Here is a 12537-nt window from a genome sequence, read left to right as displayed (position 1 = left end):
AGCTTTAAGGTGCCCTCCATGGCAATCAGACCTTTAATTTTTGCGTATACTGTATATTGCTTTGTCATTTATTACTAATAGTTTATAGACTACTACAATTCCGGCATTATGTAGCAGCACTAAGGTAAGTACGTACCGGAAGCAGCTTCTGATTCCATACTGTCCCACCCAATTACTGCTGATGAAGGACTTTCAGCAGCACCTACAATCTCCCACAATTCATCCGGGGGTCAAGATTTTAGCCATGTGGCTCCAACTCTATGGAACTCCTGTCCCCGCACAGTTCCAGACTCAATACTTTCCTGTTTAGTTGAGCATTTCCGCAATTCCCTTAAGTATTGTTTATGAAAATCTTTTATGTACTTCATAGTTCCTGTACTGTATTACATTTACGCTATCTGTTAAGCACCTTGAGTCCTATTGGAGAAAGAGCGCTATGTAAATAAAATAATATTTATTATTATTACATACATACACACAACGGTGATGCTCCCACTGTAATTCTTGCAATGTTATGAAGACAGGACTGAAGGGCACCCAAAAATGTAGAAACTCAAAAAAATATTTTTTTTTCCTACAGATTCTGTCCAGTCCCAGCAAGCAGAATTCCCAGAAGTCTGTGCAACAAGGTAACCGATAATCTAACAGCAATGTCTGTAGCCATCGCGGCTTAACCAGAGGATGGAGTTTTGTGGCCGGGATGGTGCAGGCAACAGAAGACTTTAAACTAAAACTTTTACTATAAAACTTGTATTGCAATGTAGTGCCAGTGGATGCCTGAATATATAGTGACACCTATAATGATCTCTCTTTCTTTTAACGGAACAAAGAAGTTCGTAGTTCATACGTCGTTAGTCATCAGCGTATCCTATACACTTTTTTGTCTGAAAGATACTTCATACTGAATGGACTTTGCTTCACCAAAATTACAAACGAAGGTGTTCCAGCTTTCACGCGGAATCTGTGGGCATACAAATAAATACAAGTTACAATTCAGTGTTATCCGAATACAGGTGATAATGGCAGTTATTAAAACAGATTATAAAGCGTATATATATATATATATATATATATATATATATATATATATATATATATATATATATATATATATATATATATATATATATATATAAAATAACTATTAACACATTTACAAATCACACCATATTAAACTACAACCTGTTCTATCTTCGCTGTGACAGCTTATGCCCCTAAAGAAATGGCTGCTGCATCTAATTATTACAGTAGGTTTGTGATTGTCTATTAATATCTTTCCTGGCTGGTTCTTACACATCACTAGGCGGCTCCTGAGCGCTATGTTACTGCTTAAAGCCAGCAGTAAGCCTGCAAAACAGGGTAGCAATCTTGTGGATAATAGAACACACAGGGTTTGACTGAGATGGACACTCTCTGTCCAACCTCGGCAGCCTGCTTCCCTGCAGCTCATTTGAGGAACCGCCTGTTTGTATGCATGGTACGCAGGGCGCAGCTCTCATGCGGTCTGCCTTTTCCTTCTATAGTACAAGCACAGTGTGCAGATATTTGCATAGTGTGTGTGCATTTGGACTTTAGAATCCTGGACCACAATCCACGTCCTAGATCCAAAGACATTGATTAATGAGGCCTACACATGGGGATATTTCAGCCCATTTTTCATCGCTTAGAAAATGACCCTACATCTATCTGTGTGTAGGGGGCGATAGCGATGCGCGGCCCTGCGTGCAGACTAACTCTAGTTGGATTGCCAGTCAGGGCCAGTGTTCTCACTGGAAAACACTGGCTCTGACAGATCGCACAGCGCTGTGTGCTGAGCAATGAGCGCTCAGCACAGCCGTGTGTAGGCCCCAAAACAGGATAGAAGTCTCACCTGCTGTGCTGTAATGTCTGGAGTAGGGTGCTGTCTGGATCCACCTGGTGAAAGGCCAGAGATCCTTCATCCTCAAAGTACACCTGCAGAGTAACACACAGAGACATTCATTGAGACAATGGCTATATTACCTAGTGATGTCATCAAACAGGATGTCACAAATCTACACATAAGGGATGCTTATTAGAATCTGTAGAGTGCATTCATGTAACCCTTTCATTTTACCTTGGATAGATAGCATTAGCAGGCACAATGTGTGTCTGCCTTATGGAGGCTGCAGTTATAGACCGAGCAACTTTATTCACTCACCAAGTTTCTCATTCGAGTTAGGAAACTACAGCAGTGGAAAATGCTTGGGCTCTAGGTATATACTGTTCAGGAACACTGAAAACACGTCACTCCGTACAGGCTACCGTTAGATTGGATTTCATCCTTTGAATAACACTCATTTATTTTCTTGAACATAAAAGTAACCTGCTTCTATCTCGTGCTTTCCTTTGTTTTCAGCCAGGTCTTTATGTGTTATGGCTGCATTATCCCCATATATTGCACATTATCTGCATGGTCCCTGTATATAACACATTGGCCCTTATTCTGGTTCACCCACAAAGGCAAATTCCTTCTCAAATGGACAAAACCATGTGCACTGCAGGGGGGGCAGATGTAACAGGTGCAGAGAGAATTAGATTTGGGTGGGGTTTTACTTCAAAGTGCTATCTAAATTGCAGTGTAAACATAATGCAGCCAGTATTTACCCTGCACAGAAACAAAATAACCCGCCCAAATCTAAATATCTCTGCACATGTTACATCTGCCCCACCTGCAGTGCACATGGCTTTGTTCATTTGAGAAGGAATTTGCCTTTGCAAGTGAACCAGAATAAGGGCCATTGTCTGCATGGTCCCTGTGTATTGCAAATTTTCTGCATGGTCACTGCATATTACATAAACAAATTACTGATGTGCCATAACACATAAAAAATACATAATAAATAATGTAGAAATTAAGTGGCAGACACCAGAGGTATCTGTCGCTTTAAGAAGCGCGGTCCTGCTCAGTAATTAAATGTCCATACATTTGTAGTAGAAAGTATAAATCAATTTATTAAAACAATATACAATAATAATTTCCCCCAAATAGCAATTCATGAATTGTATATATACAACAGACAGACAAACAGAACATAGAACAAACAACATATAATAAAAGCTAGGATATTAGCTGGGATTGGCCGATTGGTTCAGTCACTATATAAATGAGGCTTTGTGCAGAATATAGCTAGAGGCAATTTAGAACTTGAATATAGTTACCAGTCCTGTACATTAGGTTCCAAGATAATGCGCTGATAATGGTGGTAATTAACCCTCAGGTCAGTCTCTCCATAAGATTTTTACCAGAGATGTACTCCGGAGTTGCTGCGATGGGGACCTTTCCTGCTGGACCAGCCAGCTGGGAGGTTAATGATTTGTAATCCACGTGTACTTGCGCTGAACAGGAACACTGCACAATAGGACCAGCGGTGGGTATGGGCTCAAAAACGCGTTTCTCCGCCTGTCACTGGGGTCGGCGGCTTCCTCAGTCTGAGCCCACAATCATAAATCAAGCCATTATATAGCGGCGACTCTCGCGCCCTTCATTACACCCACACTTCCGGGTTGCACTCCAAGCCTCGTTTTCGTTTCCATGTATTTATAGGCTCCCGCAGCCATCTTGTTTAATGCGTGTCAAGCCTCAATCTAGCTCTGGGAGCATAGTGATATTATCTTGCATGTACAAGCCTCATTTGCATATCCCGAATAAACGGGTTTTTTCCTTTTTTAGCACGATTGATAGTCCATATGCCCATAGATACTCCACCATGCCTCTATTTCTGCTGATATTTTGCCTCTTAGAAATGTACACCAAAACGGACCTATCATTGTCATATATTCGTTAGCAATCCTTAAAGGGACATACACACACATAACAAGGACATAACACAGAAAGATACTAATAACAAAAATTCACAATCAATTAATGGTATTCATCTTTTTGCATGAATTATTAAATGAAAAAATTATTATAATAAAGAAAATATATATGGACATAGTAAAATAATAATAATAATAATAATAATAATGAATAAATAAAAAAATAATAATAATAATAAAATAGTAAAATAAAAAGTAATAATCTCAGGACATCTTTAGTTACAACATCAGTGTTGGTCATTTCATCCAGAGGACTCGATTTGTCCGTGGGGTCATATATTCGATAGCATGCATGGAATCAGATTACAACTAAAAGACTACAAATAATGTGTCACCCGCTCAAAAAATTTATAAATCATACTAATCGTTATAAAATAATAATAATTATAGAAAATTCTATTTAAAAATTATATATTATAATTCTCCAATAATAGTACTAATAACCAATCACTCCCTTCAGTGACATAACCACCCTCCCAATAACATAACCCACCCTCACCCTACCCTCAATAATTGACAATACAAATACCTAATTAAAACTAATAATAATAATTAACCCTTCGGACTACATATCTATCCCCCCACCCCCCACTATTGGGTCCAACAGATAAACACCCACATAAATTTACCAGATTAGTTACACATTCTATCTTGCATGATTATAAAGGCTATTGCCCGATTTTTAACTCCTACCCCAACAGGTCCCCCATCCCGGCAGTAAATACTCGATAACATTCAAAGAGAGAATACTAAATACCGTTCAATTCTATTGTATCATTTAGTCCAAGTGGACTTAAGGTTTTCAAGCAGAAAATCCAGTAGGCCTCCCTCCTACACAATCGAACATATCTATCTCCGCCTCTAGGCGTACTTACGATATGTTCGATCCCTATCATGCGAAACCCCTTCACATCACCCTTTTGACAAAGGGCCATGTGCCTATAAAGACTATTATTCCTATTTATTTTCATAATATTTCTCTTATGTTCCATATACCTGATATGGAGATTTCTGATTGTGCGGCCTACATACTGCAGGCCGCACCCGCAGGTTAAGAGGTAGACTATGTATTTGGTTTTACAATTAATGAAGGTTTTGATTGGAAAAATTTCACCGGAGACATAGGATGAAAAATTAGTGCACTTCTTTTCAGAGGTTATACAAGACCCACATGAACCCCCCCCCCCCACACCTATGGTAACCTTCAGGTTTGGGTGGGAGCCACGTTGTTAAACTTGCGCCCTGATTTTCCTTTTTCTTGAAAAAACTCGGCGCCAGCTTTTCTTTTAAATTACGTGCTCTTCTAAATACTATTGTATTATCAAAATTAATTTCATTATTGAGAATTTCGTCTGATTTTAACAGGTACATGTTCTTTTTTATGATCTTTTTAATCTCCATTGCTTTAGTATTATACTGTGTAACAAACACAGCCTTCTTATTTTTAACACACTTCTTTTTCTTTTCTCCAGTCTCCTGTGTTCCCAGGTCGGAGCCTAGCAGTATTTCTCTATCTATTTTTTCCACTGCTTCCATGGACTCCTGCAGTAGTTTGGGGGGGGGGGGGGGTAGCCCTGCTCAAGGAACGACTGACGAATATTTTCACTCTGTCTTTTGAATGCTACATTAGTTGAGCAATTACGCTTTATCCGCATGAACTGGCTCTTGGGGATGTTTGATTTCCACTTTTTGTAGTGATTGCTCTGAAAGTTCAGGTACCTATTTTGGTCCACACTTTTGATATAAGTTTCAGTTTGTACTTTACCTCCTTCTATCTTGAGGGCGATATCCAGGAAATTAACATTACTTTTATAAAAATTACTGGTAATTTTCATAAAAGTAATGTTAATTTCCTGGATATCGCCCTCAAGATAGAAGGAGGTAAAGTACAAACTGAAACTTATATCAAAAGTGTGGACCAAAATAGGTACCTGAACTTTCAGAGCAATCGCTACAAAAAGTGGAAATCAAACATCCCCAAGAGCCAGTTCATGCGGATAAAGCGTAATTGCTCAACTAATGTAGCATTCAAAAGACAGAGTGAAAATATTCGTCAGTCGTTCCTTGAGCAGGGCTACCCCCCCCCCCCAAACTACTGCAGGAGTCCATGGAAGCAGTGGAAAAAATAGATAGAGAAATACTGCTAGGCTCCGACCTGGGAACACAGGAGACTGGAGAAAAGAAAAAGAAGTGTGTTAAAAATAAGAAGGCTGTGTTTGTTACACAGTATAATACTAAAGCAATGGAGATTAAAAAGATCATAAAAAAGAACATGTACCTGTTAAAATCAGACGAAATTCTCAATAATGAAATTAATTTTGATAATACAATAGTATTTAGAAGAGCACGTAATTTAAAAGAAAAGCTGGCGCCGAGTTTTTTCAAGAAAAAGGAAAATCAGGGCGCAAGTTTAACAACGTGGCTCCCACCCAAACCTGAAGGTTACCATAGGTGTGGGGGGGGGGGGGTTCATGTGGGTCTTGTATAACCTCTGAAAAGAAGTGCACTAATTTTTCATCCTATGTCTCCGGTGAAATTTTTCCAATCAAAACCTTCATTAATTGTAAAACCAAATACATAGTCTACCTCTTAACCTGTGGGTGCGGCCTGCAGTATGTAGGCCGCACAATCAGAAATCTCCATATCAGGTATATGGAACATAAGAGAAATATTATGAAAATAAATAGGAATAATAGTCTTTATAGGCACATGGCCCTTTGTCAAAAGGGTGATGTGAAGGGGTTTCGCATGATAGGGATCGAACATATCGTAAGTACGCCTAGAGGCGGAGATAGATATGTTCGATTGTGTAGGAGGGAGGCCTACTGGATTTTCTGCTTGAAAACCTTAAGTCCACTTGGACTAAATGATACAATAGAATTGAACGGTATTTAGTATTCTCTCTTTGAATGTTATCGAGTATTTACTGCCGGGATGGGGGACCTGTAGGGGTAGGAGTTAAAAATCGGGCAATAGCCTTTATAATCATGCAAGATAGAATGTGTAACTAATCTGGTAAATTTATGTGGGTGTTTATCTGTTGGACCCAATAGTGGGGGGATAGATATGTAGTCCGAAGGGTTAATTATTATTATTAGTTTTAATTAGGTATTTGTATTGTCAATTATTGAGGGTAGGGTGAGGGTGGGTTATGTTATTGGGAGGGTGGTTATGTCACTGAAGGGAGTGATTGGTTATTAGTACTATTATTGGAGAATTATAATATATAATTTTTAAATAGAATTTTCTATAATTATTATTATTTTATAACGATTAGTATGATTTATAAATTTTTTGAGCGGGTGACACATTATTTGTAGTCTTTTAGTTGTAATCTGATTCCATGCATGCTATCGAATATATGACCCCACGGACAAATCGAGTCCTCTGGATGAAATGACCAACACTGATGTCCTGAGATTATTACTTTTTATTTTACTATTTTATTATTATTATTATTTTTTTATTTATTCATTATTATTATTATTATTTTACTATGTCCATATATATTTTCTTTATTATAATAATTTTTTCATTTAATAATTCATGCAAAAAGATGAATACCATTAATTGATTGTGAATTTTTGTTATTAGAATCTTTCTGTGTTATGTCCTTGTTATGTGTGTGTATGTCCCTTTAAGGATTGCTAACGAATATATGACAATGATAGGTCCGTTTTGGTGTACATTTCTAAGAGGCAAAATATCAGCAGAAATAGAGGCATGGTGGAGTATCTATGGGCATATGGACTATCAATCGTGCTAAAAAAGGAAAAAACCCGTTTATTCGGGATATGCAAATGAGGCTTGTACATGCAAGATAATATCACTATGCTCCCAGAGCTAGATTGAGGCTTGACACGCATTAAACAAGATGGCTGCGGGAGCCTATAAATACATGGAAACGAAAACGAGGCTTGGAGTGCAACCCGGAAGTGCGGGTGTAATGAAGGGCGCGAGAGTCGCCGCTATATAATGGCTTGATTTATGATTGTGGGCTCAGACTGAGGAAGCCGCCGACCCCAGTGACAGGCGGAGAAACGCGTTTTTAAGCCCATACCCACCGCTGGTCCTATTGTGCAGTGTTCCTGTTCAGCGCAAGTATACGTGGATTACAAATCATTAACCTCCCAGCTGGCTGGTCCAGCAGGAAAGGTCCCCATCGCAGCAACTCCGGAGTACATCTCTGGTAAAAATCTTATGGAGAGACTGACCTGAGGGTTAATTACCACCATTATCAGCGCATTATCTTGGAACCTAATGTACAGGACTGGTAACTATATTCAAGTTCTAAATTGCCTCTAGCTATATTCTGCACAAAGCCTCATTTATATAGTGACTGAACCAATCGGCCAATCCCAGCTAATATCCTAGCTTTTATTATATGTTGTTTGTTCTATGTTCTGTTTGTCTGTCTTTTGTATATATACAATTCATGAATTGCTATTTGGGGGAAATTATTATTGTATATTGTTTTAATAAATTGATTTATACTTTCTACTACAAATGTATGAACATTTAATTACTGAGCAGGACCGCGCTTCTTAAAGCGACAGATACCTCTGGTGTCTGCCACTTAATTTCTACATTGTTTCTTTAAAGGGGATCAGCACTCCCTGTGTAAGAAGCAGCGACATCCCTGCACCGTTAACTGAATGATATAATTGTATATATTGTTTCACTGCAGATAGTATTGTGGTGAATATTGCCCTTCAATTTTCTCTATAAATACAGATCTAGCACGACTAGCGCTACAGAGTGGCCCCAGGGTCACTAACTTTTTTTATAATAAATAATGGTATTAAATAAATGCATGACTGAAAAGCACAGCACAAGAAATTATAATAATTTAAAAAAAAGTTGCAGAAGGGTACGCACACAGATAACGTCATACACAGGTGTAGTGCATGTGTCACTGCTGTGGCTGCAGGAAGGTACGCACACAGATAATGTCACACACATGTAGTGCATGCGTCACTGCTGGGGCGGCAGGAGGGTACGTACATAAGTAATGTCACACACAGGTGTAGTGCATGTGTCACTGCAGGAGGGTACGTACACAGAACGTCATACACACACAGGTGTAGTCCATGTGTCACTGCTGAGGCTGCAGGAGGGTACGCACACAGAACGTCATACACACAGGTGTAGTGCATGTGTCACTGCTGAGGCTGCAGGAGGGTACGCACACAGAACGTCATACACACAAGTGTAGTCCATGTGTCACTGCTGAGGCTGCAGGAGGGTACGCACACAGGTAACGTCACACACAGGTGAAATGCATGGGGCTCTGAGCTGCTTATAAGTGACACATAAACGTTTGTTACTGACCTCCAGGTTCTCTGCAAGGTATTTTCTCCCCGTATCCCATGGGGGAAATTCTTGGGCAAACATTTCGTGCAGATGATCAGTAAACCTACAAACGCACAGACACTATGTGAAGCAGACTAAGCACACACAAATAGTGACAAACAGTTTCATGTAATGCTTTCCTAGACAATACAATAGCCCTCTGCTCTTTAGATGATCCAATATTAGCATATTCTGTACCATCCGGTGTAAGGTATTCAGTATGGGAAGTCACTAGGGGGTGTGGTATAACACACCGACAGTCGGGATTCCGACAGTCATTAGCGTGAAGTCGGAATACCGACTGCACATCGGGGGAGCGCAATGAAGCCCCTTGTGGGCTCGCTGCGCTCGCCACGCTGCGGGCACGGTGGCGAGTATTCTCCCTCTATGGGGTCGTGGACCCCCACGAGGGAGCAGTTGGGATTCCGATGTCGCAGTAATAACTGTCAGAATCCCGACTGTTGGTGAGACGTCCGGCACCCTCTGCGACCAACTGCTGCATAAGATTCATCCTACCACTAAGAATGAGCAGTAGAGTGGCGGTGGGCACACAGAAGAGGCCAGCTGGCAGGAAAGTCATATGAAGGACCAGAATGGGATTATCCGACCATTCAGAACAATTTATTAGCTACATCTAAAATTTGTGATCTACCTGGATTAATAAAACCAGAGGGCATATGGTCCGCACACTAGTGATACTGAACAGCATGGGAGAGAAACTGGCATAGTTACTACTAAAGATTAGCGGGATGGTACCTACCTAGAGTCCTCTGGAAAGGAAGAGATGAAGTCTGTCTGACTGTGCTCCGGATACAAGAACAACACTGGCCAATTAAGGCGGCCACCCTCATCCAAATGTACTTGTGCCCCAGTGAGGTTCTCTGAGCAGGAGAGGCCGTCCTGTAACACCCCAGATGTCTCCTCTTCTTCCTCATTCTGCTCATCAAGCAATTTTATCCCCCGTTCCTACAATACAGAATACTATGGATTCAATATCCATAGTGTTTAGGTAAGTAGAGGCCAACAGAATAAAACAGCTGCTGGCCAGGCAGGTGACAGTGGGGTGGAACCAGGTACCAGGAATAATTTGGCATTGGGGAGGTGGAAATGGAGCATAGAGCGAAGCTTGTGCATATAAGTGCAAGCTTCAGATCCGCAGATTATCTGAAAGTTGTTATTGTAATGACTGGCATAGGAAATAGGGCACTGCCATATGTCACCCAATCCCTGGCTATCTGATTTAGTGTGATCTAGATGCAGCTCTGTCTTACACAGCCATGGCTGGTGGTGTTAATGCTCCCACATTTAGGTGGTAATGTCTTCCATGTTTGCTTTCCACGGTCAAAGGAGATCCAACAAGCAGCGGGTGGACGGAATGTCGCAGAAGAATACATCCTGATCCCCAGAACCCCGAGCTACCCACCTTATAGGATCTGGATGTACTGACTTTCCAGTTATGGGTGGAATTACAATCTATAGGTTCCTATCTGACAGAAAGGAACACATGGCTTTACCTGGCAGATAACTGCATGAGCCTATTATAAAAGGATAACAGACTGCGCTGCAGTAAATTATAACTGTACAGAAAATCATTAAAAACTATTTTAGTACATTTTAGCTGGGAAGAATACATTTCATGCACTTACACATCCCCTAGCATGCGTCCTTATGGGCAAAAAATCATTTGATGGTCACTGACCATCAAATGATTTTTTTTCCTGTTCACAGAAAAAAAGTCAGTCCAGACGGACTATTATCTTGGCCGTAGATGGTCAAATTCGGGGTGGGCACTGATGTCATGTGATGTCAGCAACCCGCCCCAAGCAGACATCGACATGCCTGCAGCGGTTTTTTGGACACGCCCATAAAACGCTGGCCATTCCCTTGCTCCTGCCACCCCATTTGGAATGAACGAGTATGAAACTCTCTGAAGCCGTTTGCTCCTCTGGTTTTGCACATGCACATATTCGCATATGCGCAAACCCCAACCACCGGGGATGGGGACGAATTCCACCCCTTTATTCTTTAACAAACGTCTCAGACACTCACCTTAATTGCACGGAGGAGAGATTCCTTTTCTGCCTGCTTCTTCTTTTCAGCCTGTCTCATCTTCCTGGCATCTCGCTCTGCAGCTCTCTGTAAGTGGAACAAGCATTTTATTTCTTATACTCCGTGTACTAATGAAGTAACACATTGAGCCTAACAGCAGCTGGCGACTGGTATTTCTCACACACGGCAGTGGCCAGTGCAGACTGTGACATGGGAAATGCATTGTTCACATTGGACACCGATACCCTGCAATATCACAATCATGAACATGGCCCCACCTCCAATACCTTATTTTAAACAAATTTTAAACCCTGTTTACATTCGGTCATATTATCATATTGTGCAAAAACTTCCAGTACTGTAATCCAGATGAGAAGTAAAACATCGCCCTCTGTACAATTCTTCTGGGGAGCAGAGGTTGTCACTAGCAACATAACTGAGGGCCAGGTGCATCAAGCTTCAAAAAGTGAAAAAGTGGAGAGTGATAAACAACCAGCCAATTAGCTGCTACCTGTCATTTTTCAAACTCAGCCTGAGACATGGCAGGTAGGAGCTGATTGGCTGGCTGTTTATCACTCTCCATTTTATCTCTTTTTGAAGCTTGATACATCTGGCACTAAAGCTGGGTCCACACTAGACCAGATGTTCTCAAACTTTTTTGGGTACTTGTTTCCTAGCAGGGCGCCCAGATTTCCTAAGTACGCTCAGTAGTTAATTTATTCACTGCACCCTGAGTGAAATCGCATCTCATGGCCCTTTTTTGTGGCGTGAGATGTGAGATGAGATGTGAGATGAGATGAGATCTCAGTAGTTCATATGGTAAAACACCTAAAACAGCACCACTCTCCACATCACCCCGAAGTGTGGCGAGCCCCGCGAGGGGCGGCAGAACGCATCCTCAGACCTTTTCATACCCCCACTATCCACGTCGGTGTGGAGTTGATTTTATATAGTGTGGCGAGCCCGAAGTGTGGATAGGAGATAGGAGAGACTGCAAGAACAGAGCGCGGTCTGACAGCCTCCACTGCTTTCTAGGAGTCTTCTGGCACCATACATAGTACTATAAAAAGCCAAAGCAAGGTAAAGAATGGTGCACAATAAACAGGGCAACATAAATGCTAGCTAAAATAATAAAACCAGAAGTAAAGCAACCTTATATCCACCTGCTCAGGACATTACTGCAGACAGGATAGAGAGTAGTGTGCCAGGAGTTAGGACTTGAGGTACAGAGATCAAATGATACTTACAGTCCGACACCGAAGAAGCAATCTATACCCACTGCTCCCGTGTCCCGAT

At 41.0% G+C, this 12537-nt stretch overlaps 1 protein-coding gene across 4 annotated transcripts in view; it reads right to left on the bottom strand.

Moving 5' to 3' along the window:
- Window positions 1-439: 439 nt before the first annotated feature.
- Window positions 440-12537, bottom strand: part of TTC4 (tetratricopeptide repeat domain 4) — a 23329-nt gene continuing 11231 nt past the window's right edge. For all 4 annotated transcript variants that reach the window (XM_083157315.1, XM_083157314.1, XM_083157313.1 and 1 more), the window contains exons 7-11: window positions 11242-11328; window positions 9953-10158; window positions 9172-9256; window positions 1871-1953; window positions 440-961 (exon numbers count right to left, since the gene is read on the bottom strand). In XM_083157315.1, the coding sequence (XP_083013441.1) occupies window positions 859-961; window positions 1871-1953; window positions 9172-9256; window positions 9953-10158; window positions 11242-11328 (564 nt within the window). In that variant the 3' untranslated portion in view covers window positions 440-858. The remainder of the gene's footprint in view (window positions 962-1870; window positions 1954-9171; window positions 9257-9952; window positions 10159-11241; window positions 11329-12537) is intronic.

This window comes from Crinia signifera, chromosome 8, assembly GCF_055691185.1.
Source record: "Crinia signifera chromosome 8, ASM5569118v1, whole genome shotgun sequence".
In the NCBI taxonomy this organism is placed as follows: domain Eukaryota; kingdom Metazoa; phylum Chordata; class Amphibia; order Anura; family Myobatrachidae; genus Crinia; species Crinia signifera.
The sequence above is the reverse complement of the archived record's forward strand: the minus strand, read 5'-3'. Positions and strand labels throughout refer to the sequence as shown.